This window comes from Centropristis striata, chromosome 8, assembly GCF_030273125.1.
Source record: "Centropristis striata isolate RG_2023a ecotype Rhode Island chromosome 8, C.striata_1.0, whole genome shotgun sequence".
In the NCBI taxonomy this organism is placed as follows: Eukaryota; Metazoa; Chordata; class Actinopteri; order Perciformes; family Serranidae; genus Centropristis; species Centropristis striata.
Genome location: NC_081524.1, coordinates 13779828 through 13805011, shown reverse-complemented (window position 1 = coordinate 13805011; position 25184 = coordinate 13779828). Strand labels below are relative to the sequence as shown.

Below are 25184 nucleotides of genomic sequence, written 5' to 3'. Positions count from 1 at the left end.
GAGGCCGCAGCTCGGTCCACTCCTCTGACACTATTGTGTGTGTGTGTGTGTGTGGGACCTTTGGAAGCTGCAGAAGGCCGCTTGATGACTCATCACACACACACACACACATTCTTGTACTTCTATCTTTGTGAGGACCCTCATTGGAACAGTGAATTCCCTACCAAAGTTATAATAGTTTTGGATTTTTCATTAGTTTTAGTTTTAATTTCGTTGTGAATTTTTGTTTTCAAATTCAGTAAGTTTTAATTTAGTTTTTAGTTTTTGAAATGCTTTAGTTTTAGTTTTGTTTTTATTAGTTTAGTTTTTTGTAATGGGGTATTTGTTGGGTGGGAGATTAAAAGAGGTCACAGTAAATTTTGCCTTCATTTCCTTTGTCTTATCCATCTTGATTATGTATGAAAAACGTTGACAAAGATGAAAACGAAGGACATTTTCACTATAATTTTAGTTAGTTTTGTAACCACAAAATACAGTGTCAGATAATTATCATTTTTTTGTAACCCGAACCCTAAAACAAAGTCTTAAATCTCTAAAAAAAAAAGCCTTTAAAGAAGTGAGGACCGGCCGAAATGTCCTCACTTTGCAAAAATGTCCTCACTTTGTTGGTTAAAAACGCCTTCCGGTCCTCACTATTTAGGAAATACAAGAACACACACACAAACAAACAAATGTGGCACATGGATTGGAAAGATGCATGTCGTGGCAGCACATGTGGCACTCCCACACAACTCTTACATGTTGTGTGAGTGTGTTTTTGTGTGTGTTTTTGTGTGTGTTGCAGCCTCATTGTGCTGCCTAAGAGCCATCCATCATGCCCATTCATCATTTTGGCCCCAATAACAGTCTTCAGAAGTCTCCCACTGTCTCAGAGGTGAGTCAGAGCATCACTCTCTGCAGCACTGTGGCCTCGACAGCTCAACGACAGACTGGCAGAGATGAGGGAAGAAATAATCGGATGCAGCAGTACCGACTGTGAGTACATGTTACTCAGAAATTTGAGCAGAGAGGAAGTAGTTTGTGCTGATGTGTGGATGCCTTTGTCACCGATCACCTGCTGCACCACGCGGCTGCTCTGACATGAACACATGTGCTGCACACGCACCCACACAGGCGGACACGATGATGTGAAAGTGACTCCCAGTTTCTTTGTTTATTGGGAAACAGAGCAGCTCATTACAAAACACATTTGTAGATGATCATTACAGGGAGTGACGCTCTGGGTTTAAGATGTTTCGTCCAAGACATTTCCAGCTTAAACAAAAATATTCAAGAGCTGCAAAGATTAATTAGTTAAGTAACTGTTTCTATTTAACTTAAAAATAAGTAAAATCCTCTGCTTCAATAAACAATTATCAACTTTTTTTTTTTTTTTACCATTTTCTGAAACTTTTGATCAATCAAGAACATTTTAATCGACAATGACAGTCATCGTAACTTGCAGCCCTACAGTATTCAGTCAGTCATCACATTCAAGCAACACGAGCTCTGGGCCAGAAACTAATTAAAATATGTGAGATGATTTAGCTGCTAATGAAGCAACCGGAGTCCGGGAGGGAAGCTCAAATAAAATATGTTAACAAGCTGTATAAATGCCTGATTATCATGCATTTAGCAACCTGACAGTAATTAAGTATGCACAGCACTTAATAATCAACTCTCTTAATAAAATAAAAATAATCTTATGTGAATATGTGTGTGTGTGTGTGTGTGTGTGTGTGTGTGTGTGTGTGTGTGTGTGTGTGTGTGTGTTAGGGATGGAACGGTTCATGAAAACCGTCAGAATTGTTCGGTTCGACTGTCTCGGTTCAATTTGCGTGTGTTGCGTTCGGTTCATGCACTGCTCATTTTTCTCATTAGGGGCGAAGCGTGTACACTCCAGAGCAAAAGGTGGCGCTACTGCGCCTAAAGCCAACCACCAGTAGTAAACAACAACAAGCGAAGCAGTGTAGCCGGGTGTAGCAGATAGAAAAAGTAGTGGGTCAGTTGTTGTGGAGAAATGTGTGGGTATGGTGAGTGGGAAAGAGCCAGAGTTAGAAGATGCGCCAGCAGCACTCTATAGGTCTGCTGTATGGGACCACTTTGCATTTAGAGTGACCTACGATGACGGCGGTAAGAAAGTTGACAAAAGTGCGACAGTGTGCAAGCATTGTGCAACACGTGTTGTTTACACTAACGGCAACACTATTCCGTTCTATTATTAAAGCACTGGAGCCATGATATAAAACCCCCTCCTGCAAACACTTCAGCAACACGGTAATTACCGCACTTTATGAAGAGACCCGACAAGGAATTGTTGTCTGACACAGCCTCTGTAGCGCTAACTACTGATGGATGGACCTCTAGGGCTACTGAAAGTTTCCTGACTGTGACTGCCCATTACATTACCTCAGAATGGCAGATGAAAAGCTCCGTTTTACAGACACGCCCCCTTTATGAGAGCCATACTAGCGAGCATCTCTGAAGCACTGACAGAATGGAAGTTGCAGTGCAGTATGTGTTAGTTTGATTTAAGCTACATTTTATATTGATGATTGTTTACTGGATGATTTATTTTGTTATTTTAGATAGCACAGTGACACTTAAGTTTGATAAGAAATCCAGCCTTAATTATTTGATTTGTATTTCAAGCACTGCACTTTTAAGTTCAAGAGGAAAAAACTAAGTTTTCCATGAAGTACTGATAATCAGGCAATTGATACATGTCAACATTATTTTTGAGTTAATTTCAAACAAAAGGACCTCAGTCAAGTGTTGATAGAGCCTATGCTTCTTTGTTAAAGATATCTCTGTTTGCCAAGTAAATGAAGCACATGTTGGAACTAGCAATGTCGCTTCTCTCACAATGATGTATCAAATGTTAGACTGCTTCATTCTTTCAGTTTTAACATGACTATACCAGACACAATTGATTTTCCTAACAATCAACGTATACCGAACTGAACCGAAAACCGTTACCATAAAACCGTGAACTGAACCGAACCGTGGATTTTGTGAACCGTTCCACCCCTAGTGTGTGTGTGTGTGTGTGTACTGAGAGAGCGGACAGTGTTGGAAAATCCAGTCCTCAGTTCTGCGGTTGTGCTGATGAGGATTTATTTATTCGTTAATTTTGTTTTATTAGTTTATTTGGAAAGGAAAATGCTCCTTCATCAAGAGAAAAAAAACCTACAGGTATAATTTCCATCTATTGTCTGTGGGAAGATGTAAAAAAAGGAACCATCAACATAGAATAAGGTGTACAGCTTGGTTTGAGGTTAGAATTATGTTCAGGTTAGGCATGTAGATGTGCCACTAAAGTATAAAAGTACAAATATTTGCATGTGTGTGTGTATAGTCTCTACATAATGGAGTTCCTGTCTTCCTCTCCATTCTGGTTTTTCTTCTTGTCACTCTTACTTACACGTTTGATCACTATGGCGAAGACAATAACTGCAAAAAAAAAAAAAAAAAGAAGAGTAAATTACAGCCAGGAACCAACACAAAACCCCAGACAGTACAGTTTAAAGCAGGGGTGTCAAACTCAAATACACAATGGGTCAAAATTTAAAACTTGAATAAAATCACGGGCCAACATTGAACAAATAAACCTTTTAATATATACCAAACATGTTTTGCTTTAACTTTAAATATGAAACCAGCAACACTTATAAACATACAATATATAACTAAATAGTGCAGACATGCAAAATCAAATTTCAAATAAAAAACACATCAATGTCATTAATTTATTAAATAAAAAATAAATAAAAAACGTATGCTTCTTTTCTATTTGCATCCTTCTGATTTAAATATAAAAATAAACAAAAATTAAACTTTCAACAGGTTAATAAATTTTGCCTTTCTTTTTCGCATTTTTGGGAAGGGGTAGCTGGGAGACAGCTCTAGCTTGAGGTTGCTATGACGACTGTCACAGAGGAGCGTTTCTGGGTCCTGTCCTGTATTAGCGGTAAATGCGCCGTATAATACCGGCGGGTCAGCTTTTATAGTACAATAATAAGATAATAATTTGGTATTGCCTCGCGGGCCAAATAAAATTACACTGCAGGCCAAATTTGGCCCACGGGCCAGAGTTTGACACCCCTGGTATAAAGGATGCTGGTTCACGTGTGAGTTCGTCAGACTTACTGCAGAATCCCAGAGTGCCAGCCAGGATCCCGATGGTGGGTCCCATTCCCCAGTTGAAGCTACGTTCAGCTGGTGGCATGAAGCAGTAGCCCAACTCTGTGCAGTTACACACTCTCACTGGAACAGAGAGCAGAGAGAAACAGGTGTGTCATCAAACATTTATAATAGAGTCATGATTTGATTTTAAAGGGTGAGGTTAATCTCTGCAATCTTTATTGTGAACAAAATAAATGAAAAGATACAAAACAACAATGAGTTGGTTCATCATCAACAACCAATCTCTTATCTCAGTTCTTGAAATACTGTGTTACCTGCCACAGTATGGAAAAGTATACTTTTTATGACATATTCACTTTTGTATTTGTATTTCACTCCTTGTTTTTTGTCTAACCTGCCTCCAAAAACCACTCACTGCCCACTCTATAGTCTACTTTATTTAGAGTTTGCCATTTGCTAGTGCTGTCTAAATGTACAGTCATGGAAAAAAATATTAGACCATTGTTTTCTTCAATTTCTTGTTCATTTTAATGCCTGGTACAACTAAAGGTATCTAGCCATTTACCATGGTTTTCTGGATAATGATTTTGGTCATTATCCAGAAAACCATGGAAAATGTCTAGATATCAGCTCTTAAATTAAACTCTTATGAGCTACTTTTATTATCACTATATTTGTCCAAATAAATGTACCTTTAGTTGTACCATGCATTAAATAAACAAGAAATTAGAGAAAACAAGGGTGGTCTAATCATTTTTTCCATGACTGTATAGTGAGAATAAAGCCTATATAGTGGACTCAAAGTATCGCACAATGCACCATGAATATTGAATTAGTTTGATATGTTAAAAAACAGGAAAAGCAGTTAATCTTCATATCTGAGTGACACAAAACAGCATTTCCAGCATGAAAAATGACTTAAAAGATGAATCAGTTATCATAGTAGTTGGATATTATTTTTCTTTTGATAAACTAATGGAGTATTCGACTAATCATTGCAGCAGTGTTGTAGTTTTTAACTCTTATAATAATGAACTCACCCTCAAACAGCTGTGTGACTCCCATCCCTGCACTGTCTTTGATGTTGATGGGGATCGCAAAGGTTTTATCTTCAGTTGGTTTTTTCTTCAGGGTCAGTGTAGCTGATGTACCTGCATGACACACGGAAGGAAACAAGAGGAATGTCATCTAAATCTCTCAGTTTTACATCAAGTTCTGATTCGTCTCCTCCCTACACTGCAAAAAAAGGAAAGTTGGGTGAACTCAAAATTTCAAGGCAACAAACTTCGATAAAATTTCAAGTTGGACAATTAAACTAAATATTTTAAGTTTTGTTTTTAAGTTTGCTCAACTCTGAATTTCTCTGGCACGATTGTAAAGCCACTATGAAATGTCAGCTAATGTTGTGACCACAATTTTGAGTTAGCATTGATACGCTAATGGCTACTCTTGTAGCTGTAACAAGCAGCACCGCTAGCATCAGTCAGCCGCTAGCATCAGTTAGCCGCTAGCATCAGTTAGCCGCTAGCTTTCGCTAATGACCGAATTTCACAGCAAAGAAATAAGAGTTATCAGAACTATTGTCCCTTGTTGTGAACCCCAACTTAAAGATATAAGTAACAACAACTCACCAACTTGTTTTTGAGCAGACAACTGGCTTCCTTTGTTGTGCTAACTTACATTATTGCCCTAAATGTCAATAATTTATATTTCCAAGTTTTACCAAATTAAATCACTGTTTTAGGCCAAAAAATACAAGTTGGCTTTTTTTTTGCAGTGTACAGTTTGTCAGCGTACCGTCGATGTTTTTCAGTTCCCAGTTTTGAGATTTCTTGCCGTGGGCGAAACCGAAGGTGAAAGGCTCGGAGAAGGGGGCGCTGTCTGCGTCTTGGGCCTTGATGATGACCGGTTGAGATTTCTTAACACAGATGAAGGCCTGGGTCTCCGTCAGTTTGGGGATATTGTCGTTCACATCCAGCAGCCTCACAGACACGACGCGCTCGGAGGACTTTTCTGGGTTCTCTGTGGACGGAAATCAACTTTTCTTGAATAACAGCAAACAATGGTTGGGTTTTAAAGGTCATGATGAATATGTTTATGTTTTCACAACATACACTACCGGTCAAAAGTTTTAGAACACCCCAATTTTTCCAGTTTTTTATTGACAATCAAGCAGTTCAAGTCAAATGAACAGCTTGAAAGGGTACAAAGGTAAGTGGTGAACGGCCAGAGGTAAATAAAAAAAAGGTAAAATATAACGTACATTTCAGAATTATATAAGTAGGCCTTTTTTCAGGGAACAGGAAGTGGGTTAACAACTTAACATTATGGAGTCTTGGGCTATTTTGTCCATTTTTTAATTCTTTTCATGTCTTTGTAAGTAATTTTGTGTCTTTTTTTGGTCATTTTGTGTCTTTTTTTTAGTAATTTTGTGTCTTTTGGTGTCTTTTTTGTCATTTTGTGTCTTTTTTTGGTCATTTTGTGTCTTTTTTTAGTCCTTTAGTCCAACATAAAATGTGATTTTGAATCTTTTTTTTACTTTCAAAACACTATCATGCTCAATAAAGAATTTTAAATGTTGCAAATGTGCATTCATTTCAGAGTACACTGAGACATTAAACTGCATCATTTTCAATTAAATTCTGGAAAAGTTGGTGTGTTCTAAAACTTTTGACCGGTAGTGTAAACAAATAGGAACTATATAATTTAATGCTTTTACTGTATTATTATTATTAATTATTATGAAACATAAGCAAGTTAAAATTGTGTGGCCTTTAATAAAAATGACCCAACAACCCCACTAAAATAAGCGGTAACATAAGTTAATTATCTCACCCTTCTCAAATGCAGTGACGGTGACTTCGAAGGCCTCCAGAGCTTCTCTGTCCAGCTTGTCTTTGGTCTTGATCTCTCCTGTGGCGGCATTGATCTCCAGCCAGCCCTGAGTGTCACCCTCCAACTTGAAACTACACACAAACACACAGCAGCAATTACACACCAGGCTCTGAACTGAGTGGGCCCGAGGGAATAATGGTGGCAAAAACAAATCCATAGTCCAGTTTGGCTACATGTGACAGATAAAACCTCAAACTAGCAGGCAGTAAGAAGTCCCTGCTGATTTACTGGAACAGCTCCTGACATATGAAAGCTATGTGAGTGTGTGTTCAGTCTTTTATCGTACAGAACATCTTGTTAAAGCTCGTAAACTGATGAAGAACATGGACATAGTGTAAATGTCGTCTCCCACAGGTTACTGAGATGATGTTTGAAGTCTGTATTTGGGAAAAAACAGCTTGGAGCTGTTAGTAGTAACTATGCAAAAAGAAAAAGAAATCATCAAACAATACATTTTAGATGTATTTATATAGAAATGTACCTTTAGTTGTACCAGGCATTAAAATTAACAATAAATTGAAGAAAACAATGGCCTAATTAATTTTTCCATGTCTATACATACATACATACATATATATATATATATATATATATATATATATATATACACACACACTATCGGTCAAAAGTTTTAGAACACCCCAATTTTTCCAGTTTTTTATTGAAATTCAAGCAGTTCAAGTCAAATGAACAGCTTGAAAGGGTACAAAGGTAAGTGGTGAACTGCCAGAGGTAAATAAAAAAAGGTAAGCTTAACCAAAACTGGAAAATAATGTACATTTCAGAATTATACAAGTAGGCCTTTTTCAGGGAACAAGAAATGGGTTAATTACTTAACTCTATGGCGTCTCGGGCTATTTTGTCCATTTTTTAATTCTTTTCATGTCTTTGTAAGTCATTTTGTGTCTTTTTGGTCATTTTGTGTCTTTTTTTAGTAATTTTGTGTCTTTTCGTGTCTTTTTTTGTCATTTTGTGTCTTTTTTAGTCCTTTAGTCCAACATAAAATGTGATTTTGAATCTTTTTTTTAACTTTCAAAACACTATCATGCTCAATAAAAAATTTTAAATGTTGCAAATGTGCATTAATTTCAGTACACTGAGTACACTGAGACATTAAACTGCATAATTTTCAATTAAATTCTGGAAAAGTTGGTGTGTTCTAAAACTTTTGACCAGTAGTGTATATATATATATATATATATATATATATATTAAAACAGCTACATCACCAGTTTTTCATGAATGGTGTAGTGTGGGCCAGAGAGGAACCCATAAAAGTTTGGAGCCGAACCGAATCCTTTGGCAGATACATACATTATTTTTTAATGTTGTTAACATTGGGAGTTACTGGCAGTGGTGCCCTTCTAGTTTCTGTGTTTGTTTACCTGATCTCTTTGCCCTCTGGATCCTTCGCCTCCACAGTAAGCAGCACTGATCCCTTGGTGGTGTTTTCAGGCACGGTCACATCCAGGATGTCCAGGCTGAACTCTGGAGCCTCGTCCACGTCACTGAGAGACACGGAGATGAAGACCGTGGAGTCGCTGCCGTACTCCAGACCCTTCATCAGCGGCTCCGGGTTACGAGCATCAATCTGGAGCTTGTAGGCGGGAGAGGACTCAAAGTCCAGAGGCTGTTAGGAGAGAAGCAGGTTGAATTAAAAAAAAGGAATAAAAGAAGGCAAAGAATATGTTGTTTTCTGTCACATATCTTTCAGCAGCAATATACTCTGACTTCTTTTTTTTTTTTTTTACTGCACATTTTGTTAATTTACAAACGGTGAACAACATAGAACAAGAAGGCACATACAAGAAAAAGAATAACAATAATGATAGCAATAATTATGATAAAAAATAATAATAAATAAATAAATAACTGGGAAAAGAAAGAGAGAGAGAGAGAAAAAAAAGGGGGGGGGGGGGGGGGGCTTTATAACCACAAAATAAATAAATGAAAAAATAAGTAAATAAATATATACATACATATATCTATACAAAAGAAAGAAGAAAGTTGTTTCTGTATGTTGTATTGCACATCTCTTGTAATATATTATTAGATCAAATTGTCTTTTATTTTTATTTGTGAGTTTATTGTTATTCATTATGTATCTTGGATTGGATTTTGTTGTTGTTGTTATTCAGTTATGTAAAGCACTTTGGTCAACCTTGGTTGTATAAAGGTGCTCTAGAAATAAACGTGACCTTGACCTTGACCTATACACACACACAGATACATATACATGTCCGTAAAGCTCTAAATGTGTATGCTAAATCAAGATTACTCTGCCTTCTTATTTCAAAACACAAATAGTGAGAATTCAGAGCCAGCAGCTTAATCAGCTTACACTCAATACACATGCTTTTCACAAAGAAATTGACAAAATAAAAAATGTTTCATTTCCTATATTTGTGTGATATATTGATTGTTAGCGAAACATGCAAAGCATTTGCTTCTCTAATGTGAGGATTTGCAGCTTTTCTGTTTTATATCGTTATAAATTGTACATCTTTGGGGTTCGGACAGTTCATCGAACAAAATGACATTATTGAAGATAAAACATTGGACTGACATTATTTTCTAACAATTTTAGACTAAACCATTATTGTTTTTATTACACATAAGTCCATAAAATGATGAAATAATCATTAGTTTCACCCTATATATAAAAGGATATCACATAATCACAGTGAATAGTAAACTTTTTTAGTTACAGTATAAGGGACCTCAAATGTTCCAGTGACAGTTAAAGATCAAAGTCGTGTGATATATTAACCCTTTATCGGGCAAAGAACTATGTTTGGTAACTTCAGGTAATATTTTGAGAAAAAAGTTGCAAATTTAAGAGATTTAAAGTGGCAAATCTGTGCGAAAAAAGTCGCAGTTTTACGAGAAAAAAGTGGGGAAAAAAGCAAATTTTTTCTCGCAGATTCACCACTTTAAATCTCATAAATCCGCACATTTTTTTCTCATAGATTTGCCACTTTAATCTCGTAAACTTTTTTCCCAAAATAATATTTTCAGATGTTTTTTTACACATTCTGGCTGTATGTAATATCCTCCAATATTCTCTAGGGTTGAAATTTGGAATTTGCAAGTATTTCAATGAGTGCCCTATTAAGGGTTAAATCTGTGTCTGAGTTTGTGTGGGAGATATAGAGAACGTAGCTTACGTACCTTAGCTACGAACACGTGGCCAACCCCTTTGCCTTCGGTATCCACAGCAAAAAGTCCATCATCATTGCCGCCAGTGATGTGGAACTCGATAAGAGAGCTGCCGCTGTCTGGGTCATCAGCGTCTGTTGCTCTGATGGTGAGCACTGTGTGTCCCACAGGAGTGTCCTCTGCCAGAGTCTGACTACCATACTGCACAGAAACATGAAGAACATCAGCCAAACATCACCAGAAATAAAAGTCAAGAAGTGGGTCACATACTTACGTCTTTCTTCTCGAACAGAGGCATCTCGTTGTTGATGTCAATGACCTTGACGAGGACCTTACACACTGTGCTGAAAGCTGTGACACAAAAAATACTGAGAGTTAAAACTGACTCACCTCTATTTACAGGTGTGTTGAATCAAGCCGTGTGTGTGTTAGTCTAGACGGAATTGTCCAAAAAGTGAAAGTGAGGAGCATTTATGGGTACAAGTCAGGAACCGGCCTACTTTACTTATTTCAAGGGTGCTGAATAAAAAAAAAATGGTTCCCAAGCGAAATTTTGAGTTTTTGACCTTCTCATTTGCATATCAAAATGGCGGCCAAATTGCCCATCTTGCTCAGTTGTTGGACCATTTTTTGTAAGTAGGCAATCAAAGATGAGGAAATTAAGTTTCTGGATCTATAGTCTAGGGTCAGAGCAAGGATATAGTGGAGGCTCAGTGCCTTTTTTATGTATATTTATATATATGCAAAATACCAACTTTTAAGGTGAAATTAAGCATTATTTGTGTCATTTTTTAAGGCCGACATAAATATTCAATTAATCACTTTTAAATGTTCCAGTTGGTATTTTGCATATATATATAAATATACATAAAAAAGACACTGAGCCTCCACTATATCCTTGCTCTGACCCTAGACTATAGATCTAGAAACTTAATTTCCTCATCTTTGATTGCCTACTTACAAAAAAACTAAGGGGAAATGGTCCAATGACTGAGCAAGATGGGCAATTTGGTGGCCATTTGATACAAATTAGAAGGTCAAAAACTCAAAATTTCGCTTGGGAACCATTTTTTTTGGACTCAGCACCCTTGAAATATGTAAGGTAGGCCGGTTCCCGACTTGTACCCATAAATGCTCCTCACTTCTTATAGGAGGCCTTTTTTCTGAAATCCGTCTAGACTATGTTACCTGGGTCGCTGACTCTGATGTTGAGGTTATACATCTGCTGGTCTTTTCTCTGCAGCGAGCGCAACGCCTGGATTCTTCCAGAAGCAGCGTCGATGGAGAAGGCGCTGGCAGCGGACGGTGGATTCAGGGACTCGATGGCGTAGGTCAGCGCAGCGTTCAGTGTCCCTTCTTCATCGTCATCATGGGCCATCAGCTGTCCAATCAGGCTGCCTGAAACCACAATTGTGACTTTAAAAGAGGACCTTCCCAGTCATTCTGGGTTTTTTTTAAACATTTTATTACATTAATGTTTGGATACAGAGGAAATGTTTTAGAGAAACAAGAATAATAACATAATGACATGAATATACTAAGTGCTGAGAGAATGAGAATGTATCTTTTCTATTTAGTATTTATTGAGATGAGATGATAAGAATGTATCTTGTTATTTATTATTTATTATGCTTTTTTTATGAGTCCAGTACCTGAGTGCATTGAATTTCGTTGTATTTCTGTGCAATGACAAATAAAAATCTAATCCAATCTAATCTAATCACCAATAATGGAGGTATTTGGGGGGAAAATTGGGATTAATAACCGTAGGATCATGTACGATAAACAGTATTATATGACATATTTAAAGTGAAACAGGACATGTAACTTCCTTTTTTTTTAAATATTTTCCCATGTGTATTGGACTGAAATATAAGTCTATGTAAAGTAATCTATATTGAAGCCTGTTTGATTTTATTTTGGCATATCAATTTACTAAAGCCTTATGAAAGCCTATTTTTAGCCTATATTTGATAGGCAACAACAAGAATTAAGGGAGATCTGATTTTGTTTGCAGTCTACAATTCTACAACTCTACAATGTCATTTAGCAGACGCTTTTATCCAAAGCGATGTACAAATAAGAGTAATACAACACAAGCAAGGATGAAGTCAAGAAACATAGCAAGAGTAAGTGCCGCTTGGGTTAAGTTGGAGTCCATTAGTGCTAAAAAGCAGAGATGCGGGGTGAGACTGTGGGGTTGTTTGGTGAGAAGGAAAAGAACAGCTGGGTATCATCGGCATAACAACGGTATGAGAAGCCATGATTGTGGATGATTGTGCCAAGTGAGGTGGTGTAAATTGAGAAGAGAAGGGGACCAAGCACTGCTCCTTGAGGCACCCCAGTGGAAAGATTTTGTAGTTTGGACACTTCTCCCTTCCAAGATACTCGAAAAGATCCCCCTGATAGGTAGGACGCGAACCATCGGAGGACAGAACCTGAGGTACCAAGTTCTGCGAGTGAAGAGAGGAGGATCTGGTGGTTAACCGTGTCGAAGGCTGCAGAGAGATCCAGCAATAAAAGAACTGATGAATGACCAGCTGCTTGAGCCAGACGCAGTGATGTTGTTACAGACAGGATCAGTCTCAGTAGAGTGACCCTGTTTGAAGCCAGACTGATTTGGATCGTACAGGTTGTTCTCGGAAAGGAACCTGGAGACTTGGTTTAAGACTGTGCGCTCCAGTGTTTGTTGACAGGAATGGTAGGAGTGAGACAGGTCTGTAGTTGCTCACTTGTGTCGGTCCAGTGATGTTTTTTTGATCAGTGGAGTCACCTGGGCCTGTTTGAAGGTGGTGTGAAACACACCAGCTGTAAGTGAGGAGTTGATGATGTGTGTGATTGAGGTATTTACAGCCGAGGAGATGGTTTGACGGAGATCGGATGGTATCGGATCCAGTGTACAGGTGGTTGGTCGCGAATCCAGCAGAAGTTTCAGAACTTCCTCCTCGGGCCGAGGATGTAGAGAGGTGAGAGAAGCCTGGTTGGGTGGTAGCAGCAGCTGTGGCTGGTCAGGCTTAGAGAACTGGTTACTGATGGCAGCAACTTTTTCGGTGAAAAAGGAGGCAAACATATCAGGAGTTAGCAGAGCGGAGGGAGGCGGGGGTGGAGGATAGAGGAGCGTGTTGTCACTTTCCATGCATCCTTCACCAGCTGCACCTGTCAACGTGGCCTTGGACTTTCTCGGATGTATAACAGCAGCAGAATTTCTTTGCTGCTGCAGAAGAATTGGCTTTTTGTATGAGCTTCATTCAATGCCCTGTTATTGAAGAACACGTGTATAAATGTGATCACTGGAGAGCTGAAGGTTCCTTTTACACTTCAAGTAGAAGCCAGTCACCAGTGAGTCACAACAGTGGAAGGTACATTTACTGAACTTTAAGCTGGAGGGCTGGATTTCTACATACATTAACATCCTTTACATTCAAGAAAGCACCACACCATAGGTTTAATTACAATTTTGACTTGCTTCTTACTTTATTTTTTCAGTTTATGCTACTTTATACTTGACTCCACTTCATTTTAAAGGGCAAATATTTAAATTGTATTATTCCACTAAAATTATCATTCGGTTTTGTTACTTGTAAGGCTTACTTTGCACATTGGAATTATGAATCCAAAATACGATCAACTAATAAATGATGTGTATCTTAAAAACTAAGATACTCTGCATACTCTGTATTATGTAGTTACAATCAGCCACATTCATATTAGCTGCTGTATTAAGATAATTCTTACACAATTGTCCATGCATCAATAGTTATAAAAACCATAAGTATATATTAGTCCCAAATGGGCCATTCTGCCTGATAACTACTTTTTCTTTTGGTTTATTTTGATGTAGTTTTTTTACAGACTTTAAGAGAAGCTATTTCTGCACAGGATTATTTTTAACTTATAAGAATGCCTCACTGAATACATTTTTTCCACTTTAATTTGATTCTTTAGAGCAATCTTAAGTGTAAAACTTTGATAAATAGAGATTTAGAAACAGAAAACAGAAGAAGCAATGGTGAGGTAAAAGTGAAAGCACAAGAATACAAGTTTAAGAAATACTTTGGTTGAATACTTAACCTTGAAACACATGTAACACACTGAATGAGTTATTGTATAGTAATCACGCACACACATCTTACCTGCAGGCTCGTCCTCCTGCACCTCAAACACACTCTCCTCACTTGCACACACTGGTGCGTTGTCGTTCACATCCTCCACCAGGACTTGGATCTCCATGGGTGGGTCCACCTCTTTGTTGTTTTCATCTACTGCGAGCACCACCAGGATGTACTGAAACGGTCCAACACAGGGTCAAGAACCATCCACGCCAGTTTTATTTCATTGTAGGAATAAGATTTATTGAGCAAACTAAGCATATATTGTGTACCATGTCCCTGTCTTCTCTGTCCAGCTCCTCTGTCAGAAGTATTTGTCCATCTTCTGTGATCTGGAAGGGGAACTTCAGCTCTCGTTCTTTCTGCACTAAGCTGTAGTGGGCGTTGGGCTCATTAGACTGGACCTGGAACCAGAAAGAGGCCAGAGTAGGAAGGTAATTTACTTAGAGTAGGTTAAGTGAGCATGCTTTTTTTATTGTGATTTTTAAACATGTGGTACAATACTGACAGCAAGACAAGAACAAGAACAGAAAATAGTGATGATTAAACCAAATATACAATAGTATTTAAAAAAAATCTAAATAAATAAATAGGACATAAGAAAATAGTGGGCTATAGGATATATATTTGCAAAAAAAATAAATAAATAAATGCAGTGTAGAGAGAGCTGTATTAAGCGAGCATGAGGAATTAAGCTATAAGGGATTCTAAGTTATTAAAAGTTGTTTTTTTGTTGTTTTTTTTACTTTAATGAAGTAAGTGCTTTCAATTTAGAGGACTACCTGGCTTCTGGTTTATGGTATAGTACTTTCTTTAGTTTTGTTTTCTGTTTTGCTGTGGTTCTCTGCTATATTTATGGTTTTTCTCTTCTTTTCTTCTTTAACATATAGCACTCCTGTAGCGATGACAGTTAGCTCTTAAAGTTATGTACTTACTTGATTCCTGTGGTCTATGTCTAATACCTTCAGGTTGAATGCACTTATTGTAAGTCGCTTTGTACAAAAGCGTCTGCTAAATGACATGTAATGTAATGTAATGAGTATTTAATTGTAAAGGTTCAGTATGTGCGATTTTGTGACATCTAGTGGTGAGGATGCAGATTGCAACCAACTGAGTACCGCTCAGCTAAACTTTTCCTTTCGGAGTGTGTCGGAGAGAACTATGGTGGCCTTCAGGAAAAGATAAAGCGCAGAAGGCCCCCTCTAGTTTGTCCGTCCTGGGCTACTGTAGAAGCATGACGCTGGCAGACTCCATGGAAGAGAAGCTGATATTAATGTGGATATGAAGCGCTCATTTTAAGCTAACGAAAACACAATTCTTAGTTTCAGATGATTCTGTACTAATGAAAATAAATACACTACCGGTCAAAAGTTTTAGAACACCCCAATTTTTCCAGTTTTTTATTGAAATTCAAGCAGTTCAAGTCAAATGAACAGCTTGAAAGGGTACAAAGGTAAGTGGTGAACTGCCAGAGGTAAATAAAAAAAGGTAAGCTTAACCAAAACTGAAAAATAATGTACATTTCAGAATTATGCAAGTAGGCCTTTTTCAGGGAACAAGAAATGGGTTAACAACTTAACTCTATGGAGTCTTGGGATATTTTGTCCATTTTTGAATTCTTTTCATGTCTTTGTAAGTCATTTTGTGTCTTTTTTTGTCATTTTGTGTCTTTTTTTGGTCATTTTGTGTCTTTTTTTAGTCCTTTAGTCCAACATAAAATGTGATTTTGAATCTTTTTTTAACTTTCAAAACACTATCATGTCTTTTTTTGTCATTTTGTGTCTTTTTTTGTCATTTTGAATCTTTTTTTTACTTTCAAAACACTATCATGCTCAATCAAGAATTTTAAATATTGCAAATGTGCATTAATTTCAGAGTACACTGAGACATTAATCTGCATCATTTTCAATTAAATTCTGGAAAAGTTGGTGTGTTCTAAAACTTTTGACCAGTAGTGTATATTGTATTCTAATTCTGCTAATAGCTCCCCCTAAATCCAACAGTGATCTTTGAAGGAAGTACAGTAAATCCAGTTGATATAGTTGTGGGTATGGATCTTTCCATTTAAGTCGGCATGGGTCAGTAGTTTTGTTCAGGCATTCTGAGATTGTTTGAAAAATGAGAGACCAAAATTCTTGAAGCTTAGCACAGGACCAGAACATACAGACATGATGTATGTTGTGTCTGCATTTGTGAGATTTGTGCAGAGTTTGCTCCCCAACCCACCTTTGCGATGACATGAGGGTAAGATTCCTTTAAGTGCTCTTTAATAGTAATAGGTCCAGGGTTGACCCACAGGTTTTGCTGCACAACAATGTGCACTCTGGCGTTTCCACTCAGCGCGGTCTCTGAAGCTCCTCCCAGGTCCTGGACGCGAACAGACAGGGTGTAGTCTGGGTCCTCCAGGGGGTTCACATTCCTCCGCCTCATTTCTGACACCACAGAGGAAGATAAAAGTTGCAATTAGAGCCAAAGGAAAAGGTTTGGAGGGTTGAAAATCACAATTTCGGATTCTGGAAAGCTGACTCATATGGATCCAGTTTTAGTAATTGGTGGTGGCTTAACCGCTCTATCCCCAGCTGAACTCATCAACTCAACACCCAATAAATCACAGCACCAGCGCTAATCGCTGACAGTCGCTTCTTCATTACAGTCTGTGTTTATCTACATTGACAGCAGCTGACACTGTCACACGCTCTAGCTTTCACACACCACAAATCGCTCTTCTGGGATCATTTAGAACTTTAAGATTTCAGAAACACTTGTGTCCAAATAAACAAAGTATGTGTATGCAGTTGTGTGCCACAGAACACATCACAAATTCCCAACCTTTCATGAGATTTTATAATGTTATTATGATGATATTTTTTCTAATTCTGCAGCAGACTAACCTGCTCTCTCCACACAAGTAAAGAAGGGGTTGTCTTCATAGGGGATCTTCTGGACTGGACAGTAGTCGTCAAACTTTGTCCTCAGAGCTTCGATGCTCCGATCTTCTCCTCTGCCATACTGGATGCCCTCTCTGGCTTTAAGCATTTCTTGCCCTGTTAAAGAACCCACACAGATCAAATATAGTTCAGTAAGATGCCAGCTGCTCACAGACATGAATCTTCAAACACTCTTTCACATCTTGCTCAAAGTAATCAGTGATCAGCATCACGCGACACATTTAGGCAATCTGCCTTCTATCAGCGTTAATCTTGAGCACATGAGATGAGCTGTGTAATCTGGTTTTACAGCGGCACTATACTGCCAGATTAGAGGCAGAGATGGACAGATTATAGATTTTCCCACCAACGGTGCACCTAGTTCTGTACGCCGACGTCTGGGGTCATGTCTGCGCTTTATTACCTGCTGCTGTGGTGGAGACCTCTCCAGTGTTTGGGTCGATCTGGAAGAGCAGTTGGTGGTTTTTGTTGGGGATCTGGCTCACCAGGCTGTAGCTCAGATGAGCGTTGGGAGTCTGTGGGTCATCCTGATCCGATGCAAACACACGGGCAAATGGGACGCCTGGAAGAACATACACAGATGATGTTAGAGTCTTACCACAGTGAGATGATAAACAGAGAATTTTAAAACAGAATTACTGTATGTCCATGAACATACAGAAATATTGCTTAGCAGGGCATCACAGTAGCTCAGCAGTACAATGCCCAAGTTCTTTGCTGCATGTCTTCCACTATCTCTCCTCTTACATGTCTATCTTTATCTAAATACAGCTAAAATAACTTCAAATACCCCTTTACCTATGCATGACAGGTATATTTTACAGTTGTGTCAACAAATCAACTGAGTAAAGACTTGCTTGGTTGGAACAAAACCTGCAGCCATTGATCAGTTTCACACACTAGAGGTAGTCTTAGAGAACCACAATGGTGCTTTGAGATGCTTCAGCCTATTAACTACACAATGGCTGTTCTATTTTACTGCCAAACACATCTGAAAGCACGCCAGTTTGTGGGCTTTTTAGGAGACAGCCATTGTTTTTCTTTATTTAGTGTGAAAATCACTCCGCAGAAACGACAAACTCACTTGAGCTGTTCATCAGACTGAACACTGAGTTGACTTTATCTCTTTGACAAAGTTAGAGTAAAATAGACGATAAAACTGCACTGCAAAAAAGCCGACTTGTATTTTTTGGCCTAAAACAGTGATTTAAATTGGTAAAACTTGGAAATATAAATTACTGACATTTAGGGCAATAATGTAAGTTAGCACAACAAAGGAAGCCAGTTGTCTGCTCAAAAACAAGTTGGTGAGTTGTTGTTACTTATATCTTTAAGTTGGGGTTCACAACAAGGGACAATAGTTCTGATAACTCTTACTTCTTTGTTGTGAAATTTGGTCATTAGCGAAAGCTAGCGGCTAACTGATGCTAGTGGCTAACTGATGCTAGCGGTTAACTGATGCTAGTGGCTAACTGATGCTAGCGGTTAACTGATGCTAGTGGCTAACTGATGCTAGCGGTTAACTGATGCTAGCGGTTAACTGATGCTAGCGGCTAACTGATGCTAGTGGCGCTGCTTGTTACAGCTACAAGAGTAGCCATTAGCGTATCAATGCTAACTCAAAATTGTGGTCACAACATTAGCTGACATTCATAGCGGCGTTACAATCGTGCCAGAGAAATTCAGAGTTGAGCAAACTTAAAAACAAAACTTAAAATATTAAGTTTAATTGTCCAACTTATTTTTATCGAAGTTTGTTGCCTTGAAATTTTGAGTTCACCCAACTTTTCTTTTTTTGCAGTGTGGGTTTGTTCGAGGGCCTGCTACCTTGTGACTGACATTTGTCACCATGGAACACTGTGTGTTTGACCCTTTCAAATTGTTTTTTTCAGACTCTTTGGTCACCTAAATATGTCTTGCTCAGCATTCAGTTGACCTAAAAGTCACTTTTAGGAGCTGGCTGTTAATTTTTTCCCATAAAGTACATTTTGTTTTAAGCCTGTTATTCACTAGCCAAAATTAGCATCCATAGTATTATCAGTTTTAAAAATGGGTGCGACACTGTTGTCGGCTGTAATAGATTTTTATGTTTTCATTACTTTCAGTGTGAACAACCCATACGTCCACACTAACTGCACTGCAAAAAAATAAAAGTTGGGTGAACTCAAAATTTCAAGGCAACAAACTTCGATAAAATTTTAAGTTGGACAATTAAACTAAATATTTTAAGTTTTGTTTTTGAGTTTGCTCTGGCACAATTGTAACGCCGCTATTAAATGTCAGCTAATACTGCGACCACAATTTTGAGTTAGCATTGATACGCTAATGGCTACTCTTGTAGCTGTAACAAGCAGCGCCGCTAGCATCAGTTAGCCGCTAGCATCAGTTAGCCGCTAGCATCAGTTAGCCTCTAGCTTTCGCTAATGACCAAATTTCACAACAAAGAAATAAGAGTTATCAGAACTATTGTCCCTTGTTTTGAACCCCAACTTAAAGATATAAGTAACAACAACTCACCAACTTGTTTTTGAGCAGACAACTGGCTTCCTTTGTTGTGCTAACTTACATTATTGCCCTAAATGTCAGTAATTTATATTTCTAAGTTTTACCAAATTAAATCACTGTTTTAGGCCAAAAAATACAAATTGGCTTTTTTGCAGTGTGTATGTATATACTAAGGCTATTATGCTACTGCATTAGGGGTGTTTCTTCTCTTCTCATGTAAGTTCTTATAATACACACCTGCTGGATTGTTTTCTCTGACCACAGCTGTGTACTCGCTCTGGTTGAAAAAAGGAGCGTTGTTGTTGACATCCAACACATTTATTGTCACATAAACTGGGCCATCCACAACTTCATCATCTGCCAGCGCCTCCACCTGGATAGAGCCGTACACAGAAACAAAAGCATGTAAAAAATATTTGTTTTATGGCTCTGACATTGCAGGAGTATAAATGTCTGTGTTGATAGAAACAGAGAGGACTGCCTTACCCCGATCATGTAATGGTCTTCTCGAGACCAGTCCAGAGACTTGTCCAGGTACAGCCAACCGTCCTTCGAAATCTTAATGTCTTCCTTACCTTCTCCACTCAGCCTGAAATTATTGACACCTGGGTGCTTCACATGAAACTACAGAGGAAGAGAAACATAATTTAAAATGAATGGGGGATTAAATATACCAAAAATAATATTAGAAAATAAATGTAGTCATTAATCAATTGATAAAATGTGGCAAATTGATTTAAATAGCTTCTTTGTTTACTTACCTTTGTATTAGTTCTCCTATTTATTTACTTTGTAGATTCTCTTTTACTCATTTATTCTTTTTTCTTCGTACAATTTTTGTGTTTATTCTTATTAATTAAAAATAGTTTTAAATGTATTCATTGTATGATTGTATTCATTTAAATGTATTTATTTAAATATGTATTATTTTCCCTTAGTTTACTTTACTTTTAATGTATTTTAGCATTTCTTTTTTATTTATTTTAAATCAATTTCCAAGTTAAAGTAATAATTTCAAAATGTATTTATGCATTTATCAGTATATGTATTATTTTTCATTTTCCACATTTTTCGCACATTTCTTATTTTTTTATGTATTATTTTAATTCTCATTCATTATTTGGGGTATTATTATTTTAAGGGACCTGTAGTTCACTTAAATGAGGGTTTTTGATCTGCATTTAATCATGTGATTTTTTAATGTAAAATCTTAATGGTAAACATAACTAATAAGTACAGCTGTCAGATAAAAATTAATGGAGTAAAAAGTGTACTAAGTATAAGTACTTGGGTTATGTGGCATGTGTGTAATACCTGATACATGGGGTACGGCACTGGTGTCCCCTCTGGCACATTAAGCTCTGTGTTCTCAAACGGGCCCTTCTTTTCCTCTAGATCCTTGCAAGCAGCCTGCCAGAGCACAGAAACAGAGGTCAAAGGTCACTGAATATGGTACAGGCTGCGGTAAAACTGAACCTCTCACGGTCACGCCCACATTTGCCCTTTTAGCTTTAGCTCCATACTGTAGCTGAATGTAGTGAGACATTGAGGCCAGGTTTTTACAGCCCAGTTATTTATTGAACCAAAATTACACGACGACAAGTGGGGAAACTCTTATATCCCACTGCAGGATATGAGAGCAAAGTCTATGGACAAAGGACTAACATTCAGATTAGTAACAATATACACTTCCTTTCTTCACTTTTCTTGCAAACATTTCTTCAAACATCAATATTTTCTTTGTTCAAATGCCATGAAAACAAGTATGCATCTTTTATACACTGAAAATGTCCCATAAATGTTTCATGAATACCCTTAGTGTCCTTTCAACAGGTTCATGTATTTGTGCATTTAGTCTGAATATGTATGGAAGGACTGGAGCAACAGTTGGCAGTGTAATCATGTACTCACAATGCTAAATAGGAGTGGGAGCAACAACAGATGCATCATGGGTGTCATGATCGCAGCCTGGGAAGGAAAGAAGGGGGAGGAGGAGGAGGAGGAAGAGATAAGGGGGATAGGCGATAAAGGCAGAGAGGTGACATGAGAGGAGGATTTAAATGACACATTTCAATTTTACAAAGACTAATATTCACTTGGCTCAGCTGTTGAATTTACATGTCATGCTTGTAGAACATGATGTGGATAATTTGTTACAGAGTCAGTCTAGGAAACAATTAACCCCAGTACAACTCTACAGTACAATGAGTTATTGATTCATTGTACTCAAAGAAAATCTGTCCTTGAGGTTCCACACATGTACATGCAATCTCCATGTGTGGCTCCACCTACACAACCAGGTGAACGACCCTCCTCAGCACCGGGAGAAACTGAAAGTCAGAGCAGAGTCTGAATGACAGAGTCGAGACAGCTTTTACACACTGGGTGTCAATATGACGCGGGTAATCAAAGGTCAACGTGGAGTATTTAACCTCAGTGACTTTACAGCCTCAGAATAACACTACAGCCTTTATCGTGTGTTGTTACGTGTGGGTTCTTTGTCTTTTTTTTATTAAAAAGAATAATGACGGATACGTTTCTAGAGTTACATATGGAAGTCATAAGATTGACTCTGCTCTGCAACGTTATCTTCCATGTGTCTTGATGACGATATAGTCATAAATGAGAGTTTTATTCAGGTGACAGCAGAATATATGCACAGCACTGTTCAAGTTCAAATTAATCTGACACTGATTTGATAAAAAAAAGAATTCATGTCAAACAAGACTAACAGGCACTTAACAAATATATCAGGAGTGTAGGGGTGTGCCATATCGTATCGTTTACGATAATACCGGTATATTTTTTTTATGGTTAAAAAAAATACATATCATGATATTGGCAATGTTCCTACTTCTTGATGTAGTGGTAAAAGTTGTTTTAATCATCAAAAGCTACTATTACTCCCTCTTGCTAAACACATGCAGCTGTCAAAATAAGAGGACAGAATCCACCACATAATTTACAAGAAGACTGTCAAAATAAGATGCCTTAAATAAAACATACAAGAACCTTTATTCTCCTTTACAAAATTCATTAAAATATGCCCCCGGAACCCCTAAATGGTTATTTTTATTATTGCTGATACTCAAGAGTCAAGAGTAAAAATATTTTATTTGGCAACTGTTGAGATTTGCACTTCAAACTACATGTTAGATTTTAATTTATTTATACAGACTAAAAAAAAAATCATATTTTCTATATCTTTCTAAGTATTTCCTAATATCGTCAAGAATATCGTCATCGCAAAAATAGCCTGAAATATCGTGATCTTCTTTTAGGGCCATGTAAGTTAATATGTTTGAGATTGTCTTAAAGGGAAGTGCAGGCAAGAAAGAAGTCAGCGGGTTCAGAAAAGTGAAGGTGACATTGAGTTGCGGCTAATGACCTTTTTGTAGCCGTGCATACTTTTAATGTCACCACCCTGGTGCACTCCTTATAAACAGATCTCAAAGTCTACTTTACTGTTAACTCATTTAATTAATTGATTAAGTTAAATTTGTATTTCTGCCTCCATGTTGACTACTGTTACCTGTCATATTTAGACTCAAAAGCTATCATTGCCAATTTACAGATATTTTAACTACAGTGAGGAACAAAATTCAGAAAATTGAATTATTAACTGTAGTTGTCCAACAAAGGACAAAGTTATTTGAGTGTCACAGGCCCTTTTTTCCTCCTTTTAGTGTAAAGACTTGATGACCTTTGTTGCAGCTGTTATTTCACCAAATTTCGAGTCTCATACAGGTAATATCCCCCTAAAACCAGGTACTGGCAGCACACCAGGAAGCCATGAAGAAGGAGAGGTCGGCTTTCAGAAATGCCAACACCTAACGCTAAGGCTCTGCCAAAGTCAAGTGAAGATCACAGCACTTCTGCAACAAACTGAAAGCATCTGACACATCAAACACAGCCTGTTAAAACCAACAGAGACCGTTTGGGTCCTATTCTTAGCCAATATCTACACAAAATACTCAATATTTCCAAAGCTGGGAGACGGCAGAGAGAGGAGACTTACCTTTGTCGGAGAGGTCGAGCGAGTCACTCCTCAGATCTCAGAGTGATCTGAGCAGCCCCATCCTGTCTGGTCAAACGTTAACCAAGTGTTAACCAGCTATGTTTTATTGGATCTAATGATTGTCTAATCACCCAGCCCTCATGTGCAGCTGGCCAATGGGGGAGTAGCTGACAAGAGAGAAGGAGACAGGAAGAACAGAACAATGATATGTACAGTTCTGTAAACTACAAAGCCATTATCACTTAATATTAGTCACTGATTTTATAGAAATCCTCAAATGCCTAGAGATTGAGACCTGTTGTTGGGTTTTAATTGCAAAAAAACTAACTTATTCACATTTGTAATGTACCTTCTAGAATGCAGGTGTGTGAATTATGAACAAAAAGAGAAAACAACAGAGCAAAAAAAGGTATAATAATTGGAGACATTTCAATAGGGATCTGCTATTCAGCATTTATGTTTCTAATTTTCCCCTCAGACTTTGACCTCTGCACCTCTGCACTGTTTCCTGTCAGATTTTCCATTAGTAGCAGCGCCTGATAAGGAGCTGTGTGAGTGTAGACAAAAGGACTAACAGATCACACTGACAACCCATTGCATCATAAGAATGCAAACCCACGGGGTCATCTGGTGTGATTCAGCAGGTCAAGGCGAGAAACTATAAACCCGTTAAATAGCAGGTTTGATTCCAGCTTCTGCTCTCTCTAAACTCTTCCACCTCTAAAAAAGTAAAGATAGCTTTGATTCTGTTCCAAAGAACATGGTCTCACAGGAATCCGTGAAATAGCCACGGATTCGCTTAGCTCAAAATCTGTGGAATAGCCACGGAATCACTCAAATTTCTGTGAAACTGACACGGATTTCGCTACAATGCAAGTTAATGACAGTCATATCCCGTGGCTATTGGTTTGTTCCAAGTCACGTGACTTTTAAGGTCCTGGCAGTCAGAACAAAAAACATGGCGGACAGTTCTCTTATTTTTAGTGAAAAAATCAATATTTTTACTTTGTTTCTGCATAAAAATGAATTTTGATCACATTTCTAGTGAGAAATTTATGTTTTATTTTCTAAATATTCACTCAGTGAATGTACATAATCACTTTATATGTTGGAATAGCCATGGGATATGACTGTCATTAACTTGCATTGTAGCGAAATCCGTGCAAGTTTCACGGAAATTTGAGTGATTCCGTGGCTATTCCACGGATTTTGAGTTACGCAAATCCGTGGCTATTTCACGGATTCCTGTGAGACCAGGTTGGTTCCAAACAACCTGGTGCACATGCTGCCATCCTGGGCTTTAAGCTGTGAGCTTCACATGCTGCAGGAAGCTGCTCGGAAACAAGGAAGAGATTTGCAACTGTAGAAAAACAGGCTGTGAAGTGAGTCACCATTTCACAGCCTGATATTTCACCAGAACCTGTG

The 25184-nt window shown here is 37.9% G+C and overlaps 1 protein-coding gene across 2 annotated transcripts; it reads right to left on the bottom strand.

Annotated features, from left to right (window-relative positions):
- Positions 1 to 1128: 1128 nt before the first annotated feature.
- cdh17 (cadherin 17, LI cadherin (liver-intestine)) lies at positions 1129 to 23834 on the bottom strand. 2 transcript variants are annotated; one of them, XM_059340229.1, is made up of 19 exons: positions 23760 to 23834; positions 21653 to 21709; positions 21056 to 21151; positions 20228 to 20365; positions 19979 to 20114; positions 17640 to 17798; positions 17180 to 17332; positions 16515 to 16720; positions 14561 to 14692; positions 14313 to 14463; positions 11368 to 11577; positions 10454 to 10530; positions 10192 to 10380; positions 8406 to 8650; positions 6961 to 7091; positions 5923 to 6147; positions 5166 to 5276; positions 4129 to 4245; positions 1129 to 3432 (listed from the first exon to the last, which is right to left on the bottom strand). In XM_059340229.1, the coding sequence occupies exons 2-19, from the start codon at positions 21698 to 21700 to the stop codon at positions 3341 to 3343; spliced, it is 2616 nt and encodes an 871-aa protein (XP_059196212.1). In that variant the 5' UTR covers positions 21701 to 21709; positions 23760 to 23834; the 3' UTR covers positions 1129 to 3340. The 2 variants fall into 2 exon arrangements, with proteins under 2 accessions (XP_059196212.1, XP_059196213.1); XM_059340230.1 differs by lacking the exons at positions 19979 to 20114; positions 20228 to 20365; positions 21056 to 21151; positions 21653 to 21709; positions 23760 to 23834 and adding an exon at positions 18321 to 18429.
- Positions 23835 to 25184: the final 1350 nt, after the last annotated feature.

Coding starts and splice junctions, on each gene's coding strand:
- cdh17 (XM_059340229.1), bottom strand. CDS start 21,700: ATGACACCCATGATGCATCTGTTGTTGCTCCCACTCCTATTTAGCATT. Junction 17,333..17,639: donor GGTCTCCACCACAGCAGCAG/GTAATAAAGCGC, acceptor GTTCTTTAACAG/GGCAAGAAATGCTTAAAGCC. Junction 6,148..6,960: donor CGTCACTGCATTTGAGAAGG/GTGAGATAATTA, acceptor TTCCGTCCACAG/AGAACCCAGAAAAGTCCTCC.